The sequence below is a fragment of the Barbus barbus genome, assembly GCF_936440315.1.
Source record: "Barbus barbus genome assembly, chromosome: 9".
Taxonomy (NCBI): domain Eukaryota; kingdom Metazoa; phylum Chordata; class Actinopteri; order Cypriniformes; family Cyprinidae; genus Barbus; species Barbus barbus.
The window spans coordinates 13,297,934-13,324,221 of record NC_136737.1 but is presented as its reverse complement, the minus strand read 5'-3'; the positions used below and the strand labels follow the sequence as shown (position 1 = coordinate 13,324,221).

General features: G+C 37.1%; 1 protein-coding gene across 2 annotated transcripts in view; it reads right to left on the bottom strand.

The window, feature by feature from the left end:
* The window catches only part of LOC306875479 (nuclear receptor subfamily 5 group A member 2), a 54,190-nt gene that overhangs the window by 27,897 nt on the left and 5 nt on the right, over positions 1 to 26,288 (bottom strand). The window contains exons 1-4 of one of the 2 annotated variants that reach the window (XM_079426091.1): positions 26,165 to 26,288; positions 22,254 to 22,372; positions 20,265 to 20,406; positions 14,154 to 14,848 (exon numbers count right to left, since the gene is read on the bottom strand). The exon at positions 26,165 to 26,288 is cut by the window's right edge and continues 5 nt beyond it. In XM_079426091.1, the coding sequence (XP_079282217.1) occupies positions 14,154 to 14,848; positions 20,265 to 20,406; positions 22,254 to 22,358 (942 nt within the window). In that variant the 5' untranslated portion in view covers positions 22,359 to 22,372; positions 26,165 to 26,288. Of the gene's footprint in view, positions 1 to 14,153; positions 14,849 to 20,264; positions 20,407 to 22,253; positions 22,373 to 24,395; positions 24,756 to 26,164 lie in introns of those variants that run through there. The other variant, XM_079426090.1, reaches the window with a different exon arrangement.

The following is a 26,288-nucleotide window of genomic DNA, read 5'->3' as shown; positions in this document are numbered from 1 at the left end:
TAACCTGTGTTGTATTGATTCAGTTTACCTAATAATTTAAATATGATCATAATTTACTCACCCTAGTGTTGTTACAAACCTGTATGACTGCTTTTGACAAGCAGCTCTTTTCTATACAATGAAAGAATATTGACACCAAGGTCATAAAGTTCCAAGAACGGCAGGAAAGTACTTTAATACTCAAAACAATTCTTAATAAACACCACAATCTCTTAAGTTGAGGTGGAGGGCAAGATTTTTAGTGAATCACAATTTATTTTCAATGTGTTTTCCACAAGAAAAACTATTATATGACATCAAAATAGTAATAATATAGAGCAATAGCCGTATGGACCATATAAAAAATACTTTCATTATGGAAAATTGCAGCTAAGATTCTTCACAATGTCCCATTTTTTGTTCAACAGAAAAGAGAAAATTGTAAGGGCAAGGGGACATGAGGGAGAGTAAATGAAATAAATATATAAATCCAAAATATCTCAAGAAAGAAGAAATTCACACCTGCTGTGCCGTGGTCAGCTGCCAGCAGTTATATTTCTACTTCAAGGACACTTACTGTGTATCTTTTCAGAATGAAACTGAAACAGGTTCTTACAGTCTGTTCTTCATCAATATAAAGCTATATTGCCACATACTTGGCTAGAAAACTATAGTAATTAATAAAGCACTGCAAAGTGCTTATACCGTATATGTTCTTATGTACTTTCCTGAAGGGTTTTCGGTTTCTTCTAGATGCTGTGATTAAAGACTAATTAATTTAATTCATTCATGAGCAGTAAAGTGGCAGCCTTTCATTAATGAAGTGATATTCAATAAAACCGTAACCTTTTTTCACTCTGCATGCTTTGCAAAACTCTAATAAGTCTCTTGAGCAACAGCACAATCCAGAGAGAACGGAAAGATGAAATTAGGTTATGAGAATGAAACAAAACAAAACTTATCCAAACCTTAGGCCATTTATTGAGTCCATCTGAGCAGTTGTTTCAAACAATCCACGTAAAAAAAAAAAAGTGTACAAAAAACAAGTCTCTTTCAATGGATCGGAGGGCTTAAAGCTAAGAAGCTATCAACTAATTATCAAAAAAACACAACAGCCCTGATCAATTATTCAGCTGAACATTAGACTCCTAATATACATGCAGTCATGGGAGGAAAAGCTTTCTGAAGTACCACACACTACGCTACTTTACCCCAACCCCCCTTTCCACGGCTCAGTGAAAAAATAATGCTCTTCAAATCCACAATGAGTTGTGCACGCCACGTCGAGCCCGAATCGATCGCGCTTCTCCATCTGTACACCGTACGCACACACATATTCACACGCAGCGTCTCGTGTTTAGAATGATCGCTGTATTTTTATTTGATTTTATTTCCCCCCGTGCCGTATTTTCCCCTCAATTCTGCGATTTATGGGTGTCTTTATTGGCGACGCCTGTCAATATTTATGGCTTTTGTGTGACACGCTGACAGACAACAGGAAATGACTCTTGATTGGCTCTGTTGGGAAATGGTTCCAGGTAGGCTGGGGCTCCTGTATTATTTAGCTGGGAGATGCAGTCGCCTGCCAGAGTGGCTTTATGCGTCTGTCTGTTCTCGTCTGTAAGAGTACTAACGCAAACGCCATTAGTAACTGCATCATCTGCTCTTATTGAGGCCCAAAAGAACAGCTGATCTCTCAATGTATATTTACATTCAGGCATTTTGTTCATATTTAACCCTATTAGTAGCTTTTCTAAATATTTATGTATCAATGATTTAATTGCCACCAAGGAGTAACCATCTTTGCATGCATTTGGATTAAGTGATATTTTATATATATATATATATATATATATATTTGCCATCTGAAATTTTCTTCTAAAATGAGCATTTTTTTCAAGTCATCAAAAGTATTGTTCAAATTTTATTTATTTATTTATGTTCAACTTTTGTATAATTTACACACATTCACCAGATTAACAGGATGAATTAAGTAATATTAGAGTATAATATATCAAAATAGCAAATAATAGTTTTAGAAGTAATTTTATTGTTTTAAAATTATTCTTTTTTTTATTTATCTGCAAGTATAATACGGATTAGAAACAATCCAAATTGAATTGAATTTATACTATATGAATATATTTCATAAATGCACACACTTCTTGTTTTTGTCATTTTAAATGTAATTATATTTGTAATTTATGCTTATAGAATTACACACACACACACACACACACAATATTCATAATATAAATTATTGAAAGTAAATGCAATATACATTGCCATATAATAATGCAAAGAAAAAGTATGTATTTGTGCAAATATGTGTATGTTTGTATTTTATATATAATATATTTGAATTTTACATTATTATATATTATATACATTATATTCATATATAATATTTATAATTATTTTATATATAAAATATATATTTGAACAAATAATTAAAATGTGTTTATTTATTTTTTTACTATTAATTTACTATAATAATAATTCACACATTTATTTATTTATTTATTGTAATGCTTCCATTTTTATATAATGGCTCTCTCTCTCTCTCTATATATATATATATATATATAATTTTTTTTTATTTTATTTTATTTTTTTTTGGATTCTGGCATTTCATCAATACCATAGTGTATAAATTCTTTTTTCCTAATCAAATAAATATTATGACTTGATTTGGGCCAGAACCTTTGTAATGAGTGACACACTGGTATTAAGCCTAACAAAAAGTGAACTGGATAACACTAGATGGGTCTCGTGCCAAAATGTCAGACGTGTGCAACTGCAGACCACCTTCCTTCACCGAGCCTTGCAAACAGGTACAGAGAGAATTCAAAGGCCTGCTCACACAATCTGAGAGAAACATTACTGTCTTAACTATTATGTCCCTATAGTGCCATTTTTGGCATTGCACCATTGTAACGCAATGCTCGCTAGTTTTAAAACCGCTGTCAACACATCAGTTACATGAGTGTTGGCCTGGTGCGAATTTGAAATATTTTCCTCTCCCGTAGTTCAGAAATGGTGAAAGCTTCCTTTCATCTTCATCAGGGGGTCAGGATAAAGAAAGAATGCAATTACAAAAACTATTACTCTCATTGATGTAATGTGTTTGGGAACGTTTAAAAGTGCCAAGGCGATGCCAAACGAACCTAAACTGTAAGGCAGAAATAAAAGATATAAGCCGGTTTAATGAACAGGTGGCTTTGTCTTTTTCTGACGCCTTGGTGAACATTTCTTCGCAATGGCGTCTAACGTTCTCCAGCTGAATCGCACATGCCGTTCATCAGAAGCAAATCCATTCACACAGTCCAGTTAAATATAAGTGTAAGCCTAGCCCGCATACTCCCTGTCTTTCTGACTGCAAGCCTTATCTATTGTCTTTGGGACTTTTCAACGCGTCCAGAATAGACAGCTGTAAATAAGAAGCAAAAATAGATGTCGTAGACAACTGCTGACAGAACAACACGGAGAGCGGACACTACAAACCTCACGCCTGCGTTGATTAAAACGACTTAATTAAACACTGAAGGACAGACAACAGCAGATCCGGACGAATTAAACAAATGCTCTTTCGTAATGCGCACATAAAAACTTGCATTATATGGAATCGTTTCAAACCCGTTACGTAAAACAGGTGCAAAACTACAGCTGCTGTGCAAATTTTATTTACAAGTGTGAGGTATACGAGGTTGAAGAGAATAATTATAGAGGGGAAAAGGCTAAAGCCTTAGTGAGATTTCGGGAGCTTGACATTATGGACTTAACTTTTATATATATAGTATAATGTGCCAGTATAATATGCAAACATTTAATATATACTAACATATTCTAAATATTTTCTGAAATATTTATGTCAATGCATTACAATTTTTGCATGCATTTGGATTAACTATATATATATATATATATATATATATATGTGTGTGTGTGTATATTAATAAATATATAAGTAGTACGTATGTTACTTAATCCAAATGCATGCAAGATTTTAAGGCATATATATATATATATACCTTAAAATCTTGCATGCATTTTGATTAAGTAACATACTACTTATATATATATATATATATATATATATATATATATGTATATTTATTTATTTATATACACGCACACATAGTTATTTTATATATTCTAAAATATTCTAAAAGTAATAGCAAATAATTTGTAATATAAACATAAATATTAAAATATATACGTACAATCATTTTATATATACTAAAATATTCTAAATATTTGAGTATCAATGCATTTCATTTTACATAAATTTTATATAGATATACAGGTCCTTTTCAAAAAATTTGCATATTGTGATAAAGTTCATTATTTTCTGTAATGTACTGATAAACATTAGACTTTCATAAATTTTAGATTCATTACAACACAACTGAAGTAGTTCAAGCCTTTTATTGTTTTAATATTGATGATTTTGGCATACAGCTCATGAAAACCCAAAAGTCCTATCTCAAAAAATTAGCATATCATGAAAAGGTTCTCTAAACGAGCTATTAACCTAATAATCTGAATCAACTAATTAACTCTAAACACCTGCAAAAGATTCCTGAGGCTTTTAAAAACTCCCAGCCTGGTTCATTACTCAAAACCGCAATCATGGGTAAGACTGCCGACCTGACTGCTGTCCAGAAGGCCATCATTGACACCCTCAAGCAAGAGGATAAGACACAGAAAGAAACTTCTGAACGAATAGGCTGTTCCCAGAGTGCTGTATCAAGGCACCTCAGTGGGAAGTCTGTGGGAAGGAAAAAGTGTGGCAGAAAACGCAGCACAACGAGAAGAGGTGACCGGACCCTGAGGAAGATTGTGGAGAAGGACCGATTCCAGACCTTGGGGGACCTGCGGAAGCAGTGGACTGAGTCTGGAGTAGAAACATCCAGAGCCACCGTGTACAGGCGTGTGCAGGAAATGGGCTACAGGTGCCGCATTCCCCAGGTCAAGCCACTTTTGAACAGAGAAGCAGCACTGGACTGTTGCTCAGTGGTCCAAAGTACTTTTTTCGGATGAAAGCAAATTTTGCATGTCATTCGGAAATCAAGGTGCCAGAGTCTGGAGGAAGACTGGGGAGAGGGAAATGCCAAAATGCCTGAAGTCCAGTGTCAAGTACCCACAGTCAGTGAGGCTGGTGTTGGTCCACTGTGTTTTATCAAGGGCAGGGTCAATGCAGCTAGCTATCAGGAGATTTTGGAGCACTTCATGCTTCCATCTGCTGAAAAGCTTTATGGAGATGAAGATTTCATTTTTCAGCACGACCTGGCACCTGCTCACAGTGCCAAAACCACTGGTAAATGGTTTACTGACCATGGTATTACTGTGCTCAATTGGCCTGCCAACTCTCCTGACCTGAACCCCATAGAGAATCTGTGGGATATTGTGAAGAGAAAGTTGAGAGACGCAAGACCCAACACTCTGGATGAGCTTAAGGCCGCTATCGAAGCATCCTGGGCCTCCATAACACCTCAGCAGTGCCACAGGCTGATTGCCTCCATGCCACGCCGCATTGAAGCAGTCATTTCTGCAAAAGGATTCCCGACCAAGTATTGAGTGCATAACTGAACATAATTATTTGAAGGTTGACTGTTTTTTGTATTAAAAACACTTTTCTTTTATTGGTCTGATGAAATATGCTAATTTTTTGAGATAGGAATTTTGGGTTTTCATGAGCTGTATGCCAAAATCATCAATATTTAAACAATAAAAGGCTTGAACTACTTCAGTTGTGTTGTAATGAATCTAAAATTTATGAAAGTCTAATGTTTATCAGTACATTACAGAAAATAATGAACTTTATCACAATATGCTAATTTTTTGAGAAGGACCTGTATAGATAGCTATAGATAGTTACAAACACTTTATATTTTAAACGTTTTTTTTGTGTAGATATACAATCAAGTAATATAAGATTTATATAACAGTATCATATATTAAAATAAACAATATTATAATTTATATCTAGATATTAATTTAATCAATTATTACAACACACATATTTAAATTACATATAATTACATATATATTTTGTAAAATAAAATGTTTTGTAAAATGTTTTTTATGGTGATTTATAGCAATTCCATCTACTAAATCAAAGTATTTTTTTAAACGACATCTTATGAATGCTGATATTGTGACGTTTAAATGCAAGGCTGATATTAAGGCTCTTGTACGAAATGCTATTTTGGTATAAAGCAACTATTTACTGTTATGAGGGCAAATGTGCAGCCGTTTTTACTTTTCGACTAGTACATAAGGGGTGAAAATGTTGATTGAGTTGATTTGTTAGCTTAAATCAGCCTCTTCGGAGCAGTTTGTCTGCCGTCGGCTCGGTCTGATTGGGGTGTTTTGGGGCTTCACTCTACATCCTGGTTTTAACAAGCATCCAGTGCGGCCAATAAAAAAGGCTTTTACCTTAATCACCACAAGATAATATCAAACATTTGTCCCTTTCCAGAGTGCAAAGTGCTTACAAATGCCGAAGATAAAGAAAAGTATAAACATATTTCTGTATTTCTCTCTTTTTTCCCCATTTGTGAGGAATGGAAGCAGCGGTACGAGTCCATCAGCTCCTGGGCAGGACCTAGAAGTTCATGACAGGCTTTTATCCCTCATCAAAGCAACAAGTGGATGAACAGACTCTTCTCCGTCCGCTCCAAACGCCTCCCAGGAGTCTCCCACAGGCCCTGAGGGGAGTTCGGAACCCTAAATCTCTCCTTTTAACAAGTGTACAGACTTCCTTCCTTTGCCCGGTTAGGCCTTGAGGGTGCAGGGCGCATTTTTCATGGAGAAAGAAAGAGCGAAGCTACCGTATAGGAAGCTCTGTACGCAATGCCCCGTGAAAGAGAGCTGTGGATGTCGTGTTTTAAGAGCTGCGATCTGATTGGCTGATTTATACGCAGCTTTAGGGATTTATCAGTCATGTTTACAAGGTACCAGACTGCTACAATGACCACTTTTGAAGAAAGATTTGCAAATTATCATATAAAAATAAATTTCATAATAATAAATTCTAATAAAAAATAAATTAATTGAATAAATAAATAATCAGGCCTTTTGGATGCTATTTTCGTTACTTTTAGGTCTGTTTTTGCTTCAAAGTAATACATGTAAAATGTTTAAAATAAAATTTGAAGTCACATTCATCTTTATATTCTTTAACTCTGATTGGCCACTTCAAACGTCAGACTGTCTCTTCCTGTCTAAGCAGACGGTTCTTGTCCAGAAATCTGCTGCTGAAGTAAATCGCATGAATGTGCGACTATTGATTGACGGACTCAAATAATGAGCTTGTAATTATGACCTTTGTAATGATTAAACATGTATAAATTAATAAATGTTTACATGCATCTCTTCACATCCATCTACCCCTGATCCATGTTGAACGTCGGAGTTATTATTAATTTTCCTGGCATCTTCAGGGGGCAAAAACCTGAACTTCAGCGCTGCAATATTTATGAAGTGCCAAAACACCTCATTCTTCCAGAATTCATGACAATACATGGAGTTTTTGTCCAATTGTGCATTATTTATGAATGAAAAGAGGCCTTTGTGGACATTCTCCTGCTGTCCATCTCTTCTGATCAAACAGACATTGTTACCACTGAAATAGCAGAAAAAAAAGAGCGACGGGAGGCCAGCCAGAGAGAAAATATGTACAGGAGCAGGCCTTACAAAAACTCACACGCTATCTCCAATCCAGCCAGTGGATATCATCTATCAGTGGACAAATGCAGGGACGAGAATGCTGCGTCTCAAATGAAATAATATATCTTTGAAAGCCTACGCCTGCACCAGGCCGAAAGCCCATATATCAAGTCTGAGCGGCTGGTGGATCCAGTCCAGGGGCCATTAACCTCCCACCTGTTTCCCCCCCTGTCCTTCACCACGCACCCCTGCCCTTGGTGCCGCTTCTGGGGCTCGTTTGGCCCCCCTTTCTCCTCTCCCCTCGTGACAATAACCCCCCACGCCACACGCCGATGTAAAGCGACGCCAGGCTCGGGCTGGAATAATTCAAATACGGCGGACCAGGGACACGGTTACAAATCTCAGCTCACTCGCTCGCAAAGCTGTTTGTCAGGAGGCGCGCTGGCTTGACCTCAGGCCGTCTGCGAGTCACGGGGAGGGCAGGAGACACTGCGGCCCGTCTGGCTTGTATATGTGGAGATGAAGCTAGGGTGGGGGGGTGATATAAATCGTGCGCAAGTTCACAGATCACGACCGCAACGCCTTATTAATTTCTGCAGATGCAGCGGCCACGGAAATTACAGTCTCTGACCTGAACCTCTGAAATTGGACTGGCGGATTAACAAAAACGGAAAAGGATGAGAAAAAGTGTTGCGGAGCATAAAAATATATTAATGGAGGGTGAAAATATTTGATCTGAAATGAATACAGCAATGGCATTTGGACACTTACACTACATGTTTTTGAAAGAAGACTTCATTTATTTCATTAGAAATACTGTAAAAATAGTCATTTTGTGAAATATTATTAGGATTTAAAATAAGTGATATCTATTTGAATATATTTTTTAAGTATAATTGACTCCTTTAATGCAAAGCTGCATTTTCAGCATCCTTACTCCAGTCTTCAGTGTCACATGATCCTACAAAAATCATTCTATGCTGATTTGATACGCAAAAGAAGCATTTCTTATTCTTATTATCAATGTTGAATCAGTTTTGTTGCTTATTTTTGTGGAAACTGATGATGATGATTTTTTTAGGATTCTTTGATGAATAGAAAGTTCAAAACAACAGCATTTATTTTAAGTAGATATTTTTTATTATTAGAAATTCACTTTTTAATATTTTAATACATCTTTTTAGAAAAAAAATAAAAAATCTTACTAACTCCAAACTTTTAAATGGTAGTGTAGGTCACGCTTAAAAATGCAGAAATGTCATTGGATTATTTAACAAAAAATCAAACCAAGATGCATTTATTTTAAAGAAAAAGAGTGCAACCACTTTCCATGCAAAAATATTCACATAAAGAAAACTGCATGACAAAAAAGAGATTTATTTTTTATTATTATGCCACTTGTTTTGATATTTTTGGCTATATATATATTTTTCATTTAATGAAAGGCAATAAAATTCTTTTTTTTTTTTTCAAGTGTGATTTAATTGTCCAAACACTTTTCGAGGACACTGCAAAATAATAATAATAATAATAATAAATAAAGTCAGCTACGAGTCTCCTAGTATTTTGGCAGAATATATTATGTACTACACACAATTTTAGGAATATTCGGAAAGCATGAAATACCTGGAATAACTATATTTATAATTTATATATATATATATATATATATATATATATATATATACACACAAATAAAAATTAAAAATAAGCAAAATTCCAAGTGGCGTCACACATAGCGTGAATGAATAGTGACCATCTAGACACTGTAACACTGAAAGTGCCACAGGTAGTGATGGGCAGCCACAGACCGTCCCCTATCTCTTGTCCTCTCTCTCCTCACAGCTGCTTTTTCAATAAGCACAAGCCTTACGGCTGGGTGCAGGTTGGAGAACAAGGCCCTAATACAGTGCTGCTTTACTTAATGGCAGGCCTGGTATTGTCATTCAATTCACTGTCGAGAGAGAGAGAGAAAAAAAGTGGCTAACAGTCCCTGAGCAGCCGTGAAAGAATAAAAATAAATATTGGCGCCACATGTCAGGGTATTGTAAGTTTTGCACGGTTGACTTTTATCAGCTCGGAGTACTAAATTTAAGACGGTGATTAAGTTTACCCAAGTACATTGTGTCGGGGACAGAAAAGCTGCAGGAATCCTCACTAGAACGATTAAGTCTGTGGTGAATCTGTGCTTTTTAATGCCATTGTGTGCTGAGGAAAAGCCAAGTGCACGCATCCTATCCGTTAAACAATAGCCCGCCATCCACAATGAAAGGGTGATCTCTCTATGGATGTGAATCACTCTCCATGTTATGGGCCAGGCAGCTAACGGCAGAGCCAGGGGAGGACAAGCACGCACACAGGCCTCATACCAGCTCATATTGTCAGGGCAAACACTGGGAAGCCTGCATCTGTTTCCCCGCCACTCGCTAAACATGACTCCCACCTATGACTCAGCTATCTGGGAGGGTAAAATTGCGATTTCATTCATTAACCCTATAAAGCCTTTAAAACATTTTAACATTTGTACAACAAGCAATGAATAACTAGCTAGCTTCTGTACAGCATTGTTTTCATTAGCAAGCTATCTGTGAGGATAAAATAAAGATTTTGATTTAGTTTTACAAAGCCTTTTTGTTTATTAACCCTATAAAGTCTATGGTATCATATTTCATACACAAATTTATAAGCTCTCTAAATTATCAACATAAATAAATTAGCTTCTATTTGACAGTTTTTATTAGCCAGCAATCTGGGGGACTACATCAGCAATTTTGAATATTTTGCAAGCCTTTTTTTTCCATTAACCCTATAAAGCCTACTGTATCATATTTAGTACACAAATGTCTAAGGTTTCTAAATTAGCAACATAGTTAATTCCGAATTAATTTAGCTTCTATTCAACATTTTTTTATCAGTCAGCTAACTGGGAGGCTATACAATAGCAATTTTGATGTAGTTTTACAAGGCGTTTTGTTTATTAACCCTATAAAGTGTACTATATCATATTTGATATACAAATTTCTATGCTCTCTAAATTATCAACATAATTAGACTATAATTATATTACCTTCTGTATGGCATTGTTTTTATTAGCTAGCAATCTGGGGAACTACAATAGCAGTTTTGACGATTTTACAAGCCATTTTTTCATTAACCCTAGGAAGCCTACTGTTTGTCAAATTTTTATATGCAAATTTCTAGGGTCTCTAAATGATCAAAACTGCTAAAAAAAAATCCTATTGATTGTCCTTAGATTGATAGTTTTTTCCCCCTTCAGGTCATGGTTCATGTGTATTTTTCTGTGAAATCTTTACTGATCATAGTACATCATCATTGCACTGCATTATATGTTTTATCCTTATATAACAAACTACTACTTGATCATGAAACAAAGCATTTAAAAATCATCTTAAGACACATTACTGGAAGATAATATATAGAATGATACTGATATTTATAAGTAGTCTGCTATACTGTTATACAAATCTACATAACAAGCTACCAAAATTTCATCTATTTTTTTTCATAAACTTCTATATCATACTATATGAGCCATAAAAGCCTGATGTATTAAATATGATCAGAAAACAAAACTTTTTAGATGTTTTAAATATTTTGACTAAAGGTCCAGTAAACTGTTTTAATTTAAATGGTTAAAAGGTTTAAAGGGTTAATAGGGTTAAAAGTCTCTTAAAACAGTTTTTTTGCTGAAAAATACGTCATGTCTGGGGTCGATTGGTAGCTAAGCTAATTTTTCACATCGTCTTCTTTTCCCAAATTTTACAGCTTCAATGTCGCCCAAGTGTGAGAAATGGCCATCGGAATGTTCCCATCATTTTTTTTCATGTGTCTGAACACAATTGTGAGCTCTCTTCAGAGATCCCATCATGACCAAATATTTATGAGAGCTGTAACCGAAGTCTAACTTATGGAAACTAAATCTTTAAACACTTGGCAGAGGTTTCACACCCGGCTTTATTACGAGAGAAATTCTTTTGTCCTTACGAAGCTAATAATAGCGCTGTAAATGTAGATATATTTATAGCCGACTCACCACCCTCCCAGACAAGCCTTATATTCACTTGTATTTCCTGTGTTTATTATATGCTACCCACCGCTTTGTCATTAGCTCACTCGCAGAATTTTCGCAAGTGACTTTTTTCGCATTAATCTAGTAGTTAAAGCATTAATTGATGTCTAAGGTGGTTTTGGGTTACATACATCTATGAGCTCTCTACAAGCAGGTGTGAACGCTAACATATGTTAGCAGTGGTTGTTTACACAGGTGCAGCTGTATAAACATACTAATCTGCTAGCGTAGCACTGCTAATGAAACTGTTGGTTTCAATTACTAGCATGTTAGTCCATAGCACCTTTCGAGAAATTTACGACTCACTAAATTCTAGGAAATATGAATAAATGTGAGAAGAGGCCTTTCATGGCAACATCGGCAGCATTTACTGCATTTCTATGCCATTAAACCTGAATATATAGCTCTTGTCTTGAGCTCTCAAATGGATGAAGCTTGTTAAATCCGCAATGTTATGTGGGATAAACCTCCATCAGCATCACAAAGGTCCATGGGTAACAATAGCTGTACGAGTGTTCGCTAATTCAGTCAGGAGTGGGTTCAGACTTTCTAGTGCTACCTTTTTGGTTGTGGTTTTTCCGTTAGCGCTTCAATGTGTGATTTAGCGAGGGCACATGAGAGCTGCGCTAATTACAACTTCACCGCCACACTACGATTGCTAATGTCAAATTCGACAGCTACGCCCTTGTCTCTTTTAACAACTATTGTGTAAAAAAATTAGCCGGGGCGAGAAAGTAGTCATAACATCAAGGGGAAGCTACTCCACCGTGGCGAAAGGTGAAGTGCAAACACAATTAAAGGTAAATGATACAGACAGCAATTAGCCATACACAAATGCTAATCCATGTGAAAGTGGGAATACAATGCTTGAGCTAAAGAGCACGAGATAGATAATAACAGATAATAAAGCTCTATATAAGTAAGAGCACAGGGAAAGCGTAACATACAGCTTTATAACAAAGACATGAAAACTGAATTATAATTCATTTTTGACCAGCAAAATATGTCAAAAAAACTATGATAAACACTATGATATATATATCCAGATATATACTGTAGGTCAATCCTCAGTATAAATGAATTCTAGTACATCTCATGAGCTATTGAACATGATGAGAGGAAAACAATAAGGTGCCTGTAGCTCTAACAGCACAAAATGAATGATTTGAATTGGGTGCTGTCAGATTTCCCAGTGGCATATCAAAACATGTCACGGGCGGGTAAAATACAGCATCCTCACGACTAAAATCTTTCACAGAGGCAGACATGCACGCGTTACTAAAATCCTCACAGTCTTCTCGATCCCATCAATAGTTCTGTCAGACAGATGTGTATTGTGGAATAAAAAAGTTAAAAAAGGCGAAAATAAAAAATGAACGACACCTGACTGGCCTCTTCGGCTGGTGTAGTAAACCGTCAATTATAGATCACTGTGTGTCAATACTTTATTTGAAATACTCACACAAATACATCATGTATTTTTCAGGCCGGCCCGAAAAAAAAAGTCCTCACATATAGCCTTGAGACTCTGTCATTATTTATGGAAAACTGTGAAACTAATTAACTGTCCAGTCAAATGGCAACATTTGTCTCATTCATATTAATACTTCGACTAGTGTTGAGTATGCTGGGAAACATTACAGGTGAGATTCACCAAAACTTCACGTTATTCTGTTATTCTAAGTGTACTTGATGAGTACAACCCCATTCACACCAATTTAAACTATAGTTTTAATAATTGTTCTAATACTATGAGAATAGCGAAGTCCACACTACAACTATAGTGAAACAGAAGAACTACATTGTTTTAATCACTTTTTTCCATTGGCAGCCAATCAGGATCCACCCGTTGTTAAAGCACTAGATTCAAGATTTTTATTCGTCACATACACAATTATACAGAGTATAACCAGCAGTGAAATGTAGAAATGTACTCACCCTCAGGCCATCCAAGATCTTAGATATGTTTGTTTCTCCATCAGATCAGATTTGGAGAAATTTAGCATTGCTTCACTTGCCCACCAAAAGATTCTCTGCTTCTTGCAAACGTGCAGTTTTTTGCTTCACAAGATGTTAACTGATGGACTGGAATCGTGTGGAATTCTGGGATGTTTTTATCAGTTGTCTGGACTCTCATTCTGACGGCACCCATTCATTGCAAAGAATCCACTGGTGAGCAATTGATGGAATGCTAAATTTCTCCAAATCTGATGAAGAAACAAACTCATCTACATCATGGATGGCCTGAGGGTTAGTATTTTTCAGTACTATTCGTAAAACACCTTCTTTCGGAATTTTCCGAGAATTATACTGAATTGTAGGCCAGCAAACATCCATGCTGATTCCCAACTCAATGTAAAATGCTTTTAGATCAACCACCCAACACCAAACCAATGAAAGCATCACCTACCTTCAGTTCCCGGAAGAAGATGCTGCTCCTGGCCCATTCTACAATGGAGAACAGTGTCTGGTCGGCCATCTTGCACATGAGGCCAAAAGTGTTGAGTTTCTCGTGCTTGCCTCGGCTGGCCTGCTCCTGCTGGAGGTATGCTAGGATCTTCGTTTGCACCTGGGGCTCGTCCGGCTCGCACTTGAGCAGCTCCACCACCAGGTGAGGGAAGGTGGGCGGCGATCCACCCGCGTAGGCTTCTACGTACGGGTAGCCCATGAGGGACTCAGGCGAGCTTGTGTAGGGGTCGGGATACTCTGACTTGATGGTGCGGCTCTGGAAGTGACCGTATGCCTGGTAGCCCTGCAGTCCTCCGGGGTGTGGCGGCATGGCCATGCTCACCGGCGAGGTGACGAAGGGACTGCGGTCAAAGTCTGCAGGTGGCAGACCTGCGCTGGAGGAGCTGTGGTGGAGGTGATGGTGGTGGTGATGATGGTGGTGGCTCAGTGGAAGCCCCTTGGAGGCTGAATGGATGTTCTGAATGGCAGAGGTAATGGTGAGGTCCGCTGGGACGGTTTGCATGACTTGCGTCATGGCCTCCAGCTTGAGTCCGTTGGCCCGGATCAAGGCTTTTTTCTGTTGCTTGAGCGCCCGGTCTCGTTTGTACATGGGACCGAACTTGTTGCGACCTCCTCTCATTCGATCGGCCCTCACAGCTTATGAAAGGCAAAACACAAAATGAGTCGAGTATCAGTTCATGAGGAAATCACAGAATTTACTTTTTATTTTATTTTTTTTAGAAAAAAAGCTAAAATAATAGCTAAAGTCTGTCATTTCTGTGCCACTAGTGTCACCAATCGGAAATGTAGAAGTAAGGACTTGTTCCCTGCAGGTTGTATGTTATTCAGAACTGAATTAAAAGTAAAAAGTCGTGATGTATTGTCAAGTATGGTGACCCATACTCGAAATTGGTGCTCTGCGTTTAACCCATCCAAGTGCACACACACAACAGTGAGTAGTGAACAAATGCACACACACACACACACACACACACACACACACACACACCCGGAGCAGTGGGCAGCCATTTATGCTGCGGCGCCCGGGGAGCAGTTGGGGGTTCGGTGCCTTGCTCAAGGGCACCTCAGTTGTGGTATTGAGAGTGGAGAGAGCGCTGGACATTCACTCCCCCCACCTACAATCCCTGCCGGCCGGGGACTCGAACCCGCAACCTTTCGATTACGAGTCCAATTCTCTAACCATTAGGCCACGACTTCCCCAATTGAGAATAGCTTTTAAAAACACATTATATTCCTGTATGTCAGTGGAGTTTGAATTTAGGTAGTAAACATGATGCAGAATTGGAATTCAAATTTAAATTTAAAAAAGTAGAATTTAAATTGATTTTAATTAAAATAAATTTAAATAACTATTTACTGTCATTTGCATTAAGAAAATAAGTTGTATCAAGAGAAACTTGACAAAGACTTGAAAATAAGCAGATAGATAGATAGATAGATAGATAGATAGATAGATAGATAGATAGATAGATATTTTTGTGACAGTTCTGTCATTGGTCTAACAAAGAGATAGCCCCGCCCACAACTCACGCAATTGGCTGAGCCGTTGTTATGTTGGTCTGGTCAGGATTCTCAAACAAACATTGTTTTGAAAGCACCAGAATGTTTATACATTTCAAAGGAGTAACTGGCAAATTGCTTGTAGTTATTCCGTTAAGTATACAAAACAAAAATATTTTAATATCAAAAACTTCACACACTTCACCTTTAAATAGTGAAAGTTTGGTACACAGTTTCAATTGATCTACACCACAGCAGAGAAGACTGGCTACACACTTTTATAGGCCGGTTATTTATTTGCTACATGTGTGAATTTTACATTCAGTGGTGTTAGTTTGTGTTGCTACCCATGTGACCTGTTTTTTCAAAGGCAGACCTAGAGCAAACTCAGCATAATCGCACCAGAGGACACAATTTAGAGAGAAACGATGCTAATGATTCAATATTAAACTGAAGCGAGACAAAGTCAAGCAGACGAGATCATCATTATGGCAAATAAATGAAGAGAGTGCCATTGCCCGGAAGCGTCTCTGATCCCCGCCACAGGGCCGTAGACTCCACTTTCGTCTGCTGGGTCCCGTGTTAATTATTTATGCTTAATTATTTCTCTTTTATGCTCCACGTTGTCAGCAGGTGGATGGCTGGAGGTTCCAGCAGCGCGTTAAACACACAGCAGCATATGCATAGAGCATGCGTTTGTAGACGCGTTCGCGACTTTACCGCCACTCGTTAGGCCCTAATATCTCACGAATGGTAGATCTTAAAAAAACAGAACAATTAAAAGAAAACCCTCGGTCCAACAGCTGCCTTGGGAGTGATTTTAATGGTCCTTGTCACAGCGGTGAGTGTTTGTGTGTGTGTGGTTGTCACTACATGTGTGATCTGACTGATCCAGCGAGAGAGGGAGGCAAAGTGATACCACTGCGATCCCGCTGACAGCTCTCATAAGAGTCAAAAATGATTCCTGAGCAACTTAGTGGGAGATTTTTGTGTGTGTGCGTGTGTGTGTGAGTTTTTGGCCCTTAATGTGGTTGTTAAAAATGTATCCAATCAGAAAAACTGTGGTAAGTTTAACTATTAATGATTCCTGAGCAACAGGGCAATTAATGAGCTGGAAACTAATAGTCGGCCCTTATGGGAAATCACAATTAGACCTGCAACTCAGATCATGAATGCATGCCCCCATCCGTGCGCGTGCACGCTTACACACTCTGTCTGACACCATCCCCCTCTTCCTTTTTGTCTTCTGATAAGACTTTTTTTTTGTCACAGCATCTAATTAAACAAGGTTATTTACATGCATGTCATACAGATTTGTTTGGCATAAGACAAGGGGTTTTGTGTGTGCATTTCTGGCTGTGATAATAATAGCATGTATGTATACAGTATGTATACTTACGCATAGTATGCAATTTGTCTGTATGCATAGAATCACCTATTAAATTTGCGTTGTGTGTGTATTTCTGGGTGTATTCAGAATATCACACTACCAAACTTATCCTAATATTACTGAAGTATATACTATGCATACTATGTACAGTATGCACATTTTCAGGATTACTACTATTGTTGCAGTATATAGAATGCACAGTATGCACATTTTTACTATGCATAACCTTATGTGCACATAAAGCCATTTGAAATAGCATACTACTACTACTATTGTTGAAGTATATAGTATGCATGCTTATACCATACACAGTATGCAAATTTCCTGTATGCATAAAATTACATTTTGTGCATTTCTGGCTTTGTTTGAAATGGTATGTTACCAATCCTACACTTATTACTGTTTCAGTATATACTGTAGTATGCATACTACACAAACTTTCTATATACATAGAATTACCTTCAGTGCATTTCTGGCTATGTTTGAAAAAGAATGCTACCGTACTTCTTCTACTGTTTTTGCACTATATAGTATGCATACTTGCACAGTTTACATTTTCAGTATACATAAAATGAATTACTGCATTTGCAAAAAAGCACACTACACAGAATAGCATACTGTATATCCCACAATGCAATGCTCTCAACTTGACTTGATTTCTTAGTGTGATGAATGAGCTTGAAATAATATCAGTAGTAATTTTTTTAATATTTTTTTTATTCGTAATTTGATTGGGTTGCTGAAAGTGCATACAAAAAAAAATTATAAAAATGCAAAACAAACTTTTATTTACGTTATTAAACTTGATTTTGGAAATGTTTACTGTGGAATAATGCATACATTTTTGCTTACTCCAATTTTTTAAAATAGTAGCTAGTATACCGTATTTATTGTCTAGCATTCAGTGTGTAGTAAGCTAGTATTCTATTCCGAACACAACCCTTTTTTCCCATGTAAACTGTGTTTGTAGCCTGTCTCTGTGTGTGTACATGACTTATAAAACCAATTTGTGAGTTACTCAAATGGCTTGTGGAAAGCAATTGCCTCGGTAATAAAAGCAGTTTCTTGATCTAATTTACTTGAATTGGCCGTCCATAGATGTTGTTTGTTTGTGCGTGTTCTGCGTTTGTGTAGACGGAGCCTGTCTGGGCAGATTCGAGCGCTGCTTATTGTCTGATTTATGTGCGTTTAATATACAGGAATATTAAGCATTGCTTGGGTGAGAATCCCTGTCCTATCAAAGGCATATGAATGCCTCCCCTGGCCGGCTCCTGACACACAGTTTGTCATGTCCGCCGGAGCTCTACTCTGAAGGCACGCCGTTCCATGCGCACACATGAATAGCTATGATACCTATGCATAAGTAATGGGAAAGCTTTCTGCCGCCACCACCAGCGGCCAGGAGACGGCAAACACGTATCAGCCCCCAAAAATGACAAAGTGCGCAATGCAAAGCGTGGAGCATGTTTTGAATATGCACGGAAGAGCTGTGCCAGATCGTCAGATTCATCAAGGTCCTTAATATGGATAACAGATGTTTGATTAAATCTAAACTATTTTACGCTCCGCTGTGCACAACATTGGACTCGAATGGATTGAATAAACGCACGGGCTGATCTATGTAGCTTCCTTTTCACTTCCTCAACTCCGTACTGATTATATAGAGATAAAAAAAGATTGGAATATTTTTCTTAATCTGTAACTGAGCCTCTAATATACTGTATAAAAGAAGATAATTACAGGCTTCCTCGGAAAGGCATAACATGCTCTCCCATAGTTTTTCCAGAACTTTAAAACAGCAGGCTTTCCTTATCTGTACTGACAATAGAGCTTCCATGGAGACATGGAAGGCCACTTGTCTGTGTCACACTGATATGGATGTTTTGTTTTGCTACTTGTTCAATTATGGTGAGTGTTGCGGTCAGATCTGTTTGCTGAAAGCTTCTGATAATACACAAAAAAAAAGATTTAAACTGAAGCATTTATTTCCGATAGGTCCATCACTACAATTCACGGAGCCTGGGACCCTCAACAAATAGTTAAAGTATATATATTACTACTACTACTACTACTACTACTATTATTTAAATCTTTAAAAAAAAAAAAGTTAAAATCCTAAATTCCCATAAAAAATTCCTAAAATTGCCATAAATTTTATGATAAAGTTAAATCATGAATTTAATGATCAAATTAAATCTGCAATCCATCACTAATGCAGGTCCTTCACTATTATAATGTTTATATAGTTTTTTGTAAATAAAGAAATATTAAACAACTTCAAATTCTTTAAATTATCCTTAAATTTATTGAAGTGAATAATAAGCCAGCTTTGCATTATGTATTTATTTATTTATTATTACAAATCTATTAAACAACATCAAATAAAAAATAAAAAAATGTGATAAGTTTTATGACAAAATTACAAACTTAAGTTTCATACTAATAATTATAATTTCTTTAACAGTAATTCTGTTTCCAAGCAATATGCATGAAACTTACTGCTGTGGTTTGTATTCAAAACACCATTTTGGTTAACATTTTCCATCTTTCCTTAGGAGTACGAACTATCAAGCCTGTGGGGAGTATTAGTGAGCGCTCATCTCTTTGGACGGGTCTGACAGGGCGCTGGAGGGCCTTGTATCCTGTTGGTAGCATGCGGCAGCAAATCAAAGCCAGCTAGCTATAAAACGACACCGCTAGAAATTCTGCCCTCCAGCAGTTAAACAATTAACAGTCATAGATCTACATACTAAGAGGAAAGGAAAATCATGTAGTAAGCGTGTAGAATTCATAGCTGGTATTTGAAGGGATAGTTCACTCAAAAATTTTATTTTTGTGTTGTTTCTTGTGGAACCTAAAAAGAGATGTTTTGAAGAATGTTCATGCTGCATGTTTCCATACAGTAGGGACAAAAGCAGTCAAGCTCTAAAAAGTAAATAATGACTTATATTTCAATCTGTTTCTGCACATTTTCTACTTTTTTTGACAGATGTGGTTCACTTTTATTGCATGGAAAAGAGCAGCTTGAACATTCTTCAAAACGTCTCCTTTTGAGTTCCACAGAGGAATTAAATTCCTACGGGTTTGTAACGATATTCAGGTGAGTAAAGCTGTGTTCAACTACAGGAAGAAATGCACAGATGAACTAAAAAGACTTCTTACCCTCCAGTTTCATGCCGACAGTGAGGCACTTCTGGAAGCGACAGTAGGGGCAGCGTTTCCGCTGGGTCTTGTCTATTTGACAGCTCTGGTTCTCTATACATGTGTAGCGCTTGTTGTTCTGCACCGTGCGCTTGAAGAAGCCCTGCAGAGTGAGGTGAATGAAGATGTCAAACTTTTGACCTCCGGTGTTTGTTAATGTGCTATTCAGCCACAGACAACCCACACACACGTACAAAAAAAAAACACTTGTATCCATTCACACAGAAAAAAAGAGGTGTTACACACACTGCCACACAAGTAGACACATATAAAAGTAGAGCCACGGGCAGAGAAACGCTCCCTCAGCAGTCGACGCTCACTTGGATAAACACAAACACACACACCCACACAAAAACTGACATGTGCACCCACACGCACACTTGACATGAACGAACAGAAAAGCAGGCTGGAAAGAAACACATTTAGAAATGTGAGAAGCTGACTAGAGAGTGGACGAAATACCGACGCGATCACTTTAGGTGACCCGCTTGATATCCTCGCTAATATAAAGATCCGCTTTTAGCGTTGTGACATACTAATACTACATGTTTTACGTGTCTCTGTGAGCTCCTCTAAAAGTAATTATGACCAGAGACTCTGCAAGCCATCAAAGTTGGATTTGGAGTCATTTGGATTGAAAGTTGGAGTTTACTTTTAACAAATTTTCTTCAGTATTTTAATTGAACATCCAAACAGGGGCGTACAAATTCCTGTTGAACTTCCCTGATCCTATTATTCATACGGCAGAGGCAAAAAAAGCAACTGAAAAAATCCAATAAATTATATCCATAATTTACAGCCGTAGGATTACAAGATTCCACCTGCAACTGTTCTGAATTTATTTTCAGGGCAGGAGAGAATCAAACGAGGAACGGTATTAACTTATTCTTGATCAACACCGTAGGGAGACCGGCCTATTTAAAACTAAAAGGATCAATACTGGCCAGAACTCAGATAACACATACACACACACGCACACACACACACAACCATAACATGGAGTTCATAAAGTGTTTAACCTTGAATGTAGACTATATCATTAAAACCTGTCAAATTTGAAACAAAATATATAAGAAACAGCAAATACTGGTTGCCTATAGCACATTAAAATTCTAAAATAGAATTTTAAATGACATTTAAAGTATAATATTGATATTTAAATATCGTCAAAACTCAAAGCGGTGGTTTAAAAAGGCAAATCATTTTGTGCTACAGAGAGCTGTTAACAATTAAAGAAGAAAATCCACCACCATATACACCCTTTGGGGAAATGTGAGTCAGTATGTGTGTGTGTGTGTGTGTGTGCGTGTGTGAGAGAGACAAAGACACTGGATTTTCTAAACTGTCCTTTTGGTTTACGAACTATCATGTGCGACTGAACTCCAAAACCTCTGATGGTTTCCGGAAATAAACACACCACTAGATTTCAATTGGACATTGGCAAAAACAGTCATTTCTTAATTTACTAAACACACAGCCGGTCACAAACAACTTCACAAATATATAAATAAATAACAAGTGCACATCAATTTGATTTGATTAAAAAAAAATAAAAAGTGGAGCATATTAGATTAGTTGTTCTTAAACAGTTTTGAATGTCAAGAGTTAACCCAACACCTTACAATATATATATATATGGCCTTAAAATCAGATTTTTATGTTTTTCAAGGATGACATCACGTAACTTAAACATTTTGCCAATTGATGGATGAATTTTCTCCAAAATACAACTTGAGAGGATTCACAGCCTTGGAGGTCGTGGAAAAGGTGTGGAAAACATTTTCTTTCTTTTAAAAACAGATAATGCTATGCATTTTCTATTCTAACAGTCCATAATTATATAGTTAGTTGCATAGTTGCATTTTTGCCTAATCATCAGGACAGACCTGAGACCCATTTTTAGGTCACGACCCACCAGTTAAGAGGTTAAAAACTGCTGATGTTACGCACCTTACAGCTCTCACAGGTCAGTAAGCCGTAGTGATATCCGGACACCTTGTCTCCACACACTGGACACATTTCGTCCAAGTCTTCGTCGTAGGAGTAGTCCATCATTTTAAACTGGGGGGCTGAAAATCACAATCAAAATATGAGTAACAATTTACATTACAGAGTTTTAGATGTTTTTGTAATTATGGCAAAAAATGATTTGGCCTGATGTTATAGAAGAATATTTTTAATGTGACACTCAACTGAAGAGCATAAAACACCAAGAATTGTTTGAGTCTCTGAACAACCAGAAGCTCAAAACCAAACGAAAAGGTTCCTGAACGATTCTTTGCTTTACAATTCAACGATTTTTATTTTTAAGCGTGTAAACACCTAGTTTATGTTAGCTGTCTCTTCGAGACCTTATACGTGTAGCCTGCACGCCCTGCAGTTTTGCAAACGAGTCTATAACAAAAGAATCACCAATTGTTAGCTTTACAAAATCCTAGCCTTAAGAGTGAATTTTCTGGAAGTATATGCAGTTCTGGGTCTCTAGGAAATAGCCGAAGCTTCGAGTCGGGTGTGGAGGATGGCCGCAGACAGGGCAAAACTTCAGTTTCGATCTGGTTAATATTCATGATGGCTCGTAAATTGGTGTGGGAGCGCGAGAGAGAGCCACGAGGCGAATAAAAGCAAAACAACATGTAAATACACTAGTATTGTGTGCCAGCAAAATCAATCACTGTGGCATGTGTCTTTTGTAGCCTATATTTGAGACTATTCGGTTCTCTGTAAACGATATGTGTTTTTTTCATCTTCGTCTTTTAATTAGCATTAACATTGATCCAGTTTGAGAGTTCTAAATAGAACCATCAACTTTTACTTAAAACGAGGTATTTTGGAACAGCATGTGAAGAAAAAGGACGTTCGAACTGGATTTGTGTTCCATTTGGAAAAAGAAACAGACAAAAGTAGCAAAAGTATAAGCTGTAAAATAGAACATGTTCGGATTTTCGTTTATTATTAGCCTACTCGTTATTCTAACGTTCCCATAAGTTATTATTTGTGCAAAATGCATTTTTTTAACAGAACGCAACAAGTGTTTTTTTTTTTTTTTAAATGCTCACATTTTTTGTATCATGGTAGAATAATTCCAAGAGCATTACATCTGAAGCTTTTTCAGTTCGTCGATAATTCTCTTTTTTTAATTATATTTTAAAATTGACTAACGGCTTGTAATTGTTTTCTGACTTGTGCTCGAGCAGTGTAAAATAGATAGAATACACACAAATCGAAATATTTGAATTTAAAAAGGCATTCTTGATTTTTAAACAAGCTCGTACCAAACATTACAACATTCCACGAGCTGAAGTTCTCTCACCTGGATTTCTCTCGTGCATGAATTGGATTAATCTCCCTTCAGTTTAAATATATGCCTCGATTATACAGTCACTTAAATGCTGGCAACGCGTGGAGATAAAATTAGATTTATACGACTGTAAATGTACGTTATTTAAAAAAATTAAAAATAAGTAAATAAATAAATAAATAAAAAACCCTTAGTAGCCTAACCATTTGTCGCGGAGTTGCTCAATGGATCTTTGGATATTAAAAAGTTATATTTTGAGTTGGTTCTTCAGATTTTATCCAGCACATAGATGGTTTTCTAAAACAATTTTGTCCTGATTGGAACCTTTATTTAAAAAAGTGTAGTTTAAGCCGGCTTAACTATTTTGGACCAGCAGATTTATTGTTTGGCGTAAAGCTGCGCTCTGCCATAGTCATTATTGTGGTTTCGTTTCCCCTTCTGTTGTATATACTAAGACCAAATTCATTGGCAGGTTATGCAGATCATGTTGAGTTTATAAGAGTTCACTCAGCTCAAAATAATTCACACTCCACTATTGCACTTTGTTTCCTAATTTATCTTTACGCGGTGCATGTTTAAGAGCGAGTCAGTTATAGTAAAAGTAAACGCAAAAATTTAGTTTGCAATCCTAAACTTCTGTTTAGGTCATTTTGTAGTAAATTATTTTCTCATTCTTCAAATTTCAGTGACAGAACGAGTGTAAGGTGTTCATAAAAGGTCACTGGGTGTAAAATATCTGGCAATGGTGAGGTTATTGCGTGCATGAATGAAAGCGTTACTCTGACACCTCTTACCTTGCATGTTTCTAGGCATATGCCCCTGTTCCCCATGCGATCGAGCGAGTCCCAGAGATTCCGAGTCGACTTTAGGCAGCATGACAGCTCTGCTGAGCCGACGATGAGCACGCGCCGCTCCGCCTGCGCGCGAGGAACACCAGAGACTCTCAAAAACACCGTCCAAACGTCCGAAACAAATCCTGTGTGTGTGCACCTACAAGACGCCCTTCTTTTAGGAGATCTTCACACGCTCTGTAAGTTCATTAGGGTGGTCTTTGCAGCGACTAAGATGCTGCTCTTTAAACCGGAATGCGCGAGCTGTCATGAACTTCACGCGAGCCCCTCCTCCGCGCGCTCTGCGTCGCTCTATCTGAGAAGTTCAAACTGCTCCTCGCTGCTTTGTTTACGCCGCACCGATACCGCGTCAGCCAATCAGCGCTGCGTTCGCTGCGCTGGCGTCACGCGTTTGTCCAATCAGAATCGAGCCCGAGTATCAGCGCCTCCGCTCGCGCCGGCAAAAACCAACAAACCAAACGAATTGAACATTACGAGACACGCAGCGCCGTTAACGGGAGCACCGGGAGGTATGTGGTGATATACCGGAGGGCAAAGTGTTTGTGTGAGTTAGAAACATATTTCTGAGTAGGGAGGGTGGTGGGAAGCACGAGAAAATTACACAAGATGTGCTCTAAAATGGACGTTTGAAATTTATTTACGATTTAATTATAGGCATCAACATGCTCTTGAAATGCTCTGTGGGATTTTAGAGTTGAATTAAAGGAAAAAGAGAGCAAATAAATAAATAAACAAATGGAAAGAAATTAGGAAATGCCTTGTGTTGTGTATTAAGGGTGTACAGCGAAAATAGTTTGGTAATTTGTTTTAGGCTATTTGATATATAGGCCTATTATAAATAAAATAATTTTGAAAATACCAAAATATTTTGTCATTTTATATATTTAAATGTAAAATTATTCCTACTGTGGGGAGAAAGATGTAGGCTAAGGAATCTCTCGATAAATGCTTTTTAATGCACATTGCCTAAATGTGAGTTGTGCTTTATGATATAATGGTAATAACACACTGTAATAAAATCATAAAAACCCGTTAGACAAAACCTGTAATAAATGATAACAAACGTCGGCAACATATAACGAAAACAGCTGGCACATATAGACACAATATTTACATTCATACGGAAGAAAAGCATCCCGAAACCACACACTTTAAGACAAAAACATGTTTTTAGTTTTTTTCCCTTCACGTCGAAATTTTTGCCTTTATTCAAGCATTTCATGAAAATGTAAATATATTTAGGCTATGCAATATTACGTTTTCCATTTATATTAGGCTATGTAATATTAAATATTTTCTGTAGCCTAATAATAGGCTTTACTGCTAATAATGATTTTCTAATTGTTACAAATTACCTTTAATAGATTCCGCTCCTCAGCCGGCTTATCAGTAACAAAACAGCGCAATAAAAAGCCTAAAATGCTGTTTATGTTATTACACTCGATATAAAACACACTGCATCCTGGTTTAAAAACAAAATAAAGTCTTAATAGCCCAAGACGGAGATAAAGGCAGTAATAAACACTTTCAGAAAGACAAAAATATCGTCAACAGGCCAGCTCTCCACATCTGGCCATAATCTTTCTCTACAATATATAAACAACTAGACTCAGGTAGCTCATATTCTGTTCAAGTCTGTTGAATATTACAGTGAGGACTAATGAATAATGCAATTTTTATCAGAGCAAACAGATGGAAAGTAAACCACTTACCCAAGTCTTTACTGGAGTTCACTCTCTAAACTAGTGGACATTGAAGGACCAAAACACAGGTGATCCACCTGAGCAACTATATCCCATACAACATTTCCATTCTTTCAAACCTTTGAAGCTTCCT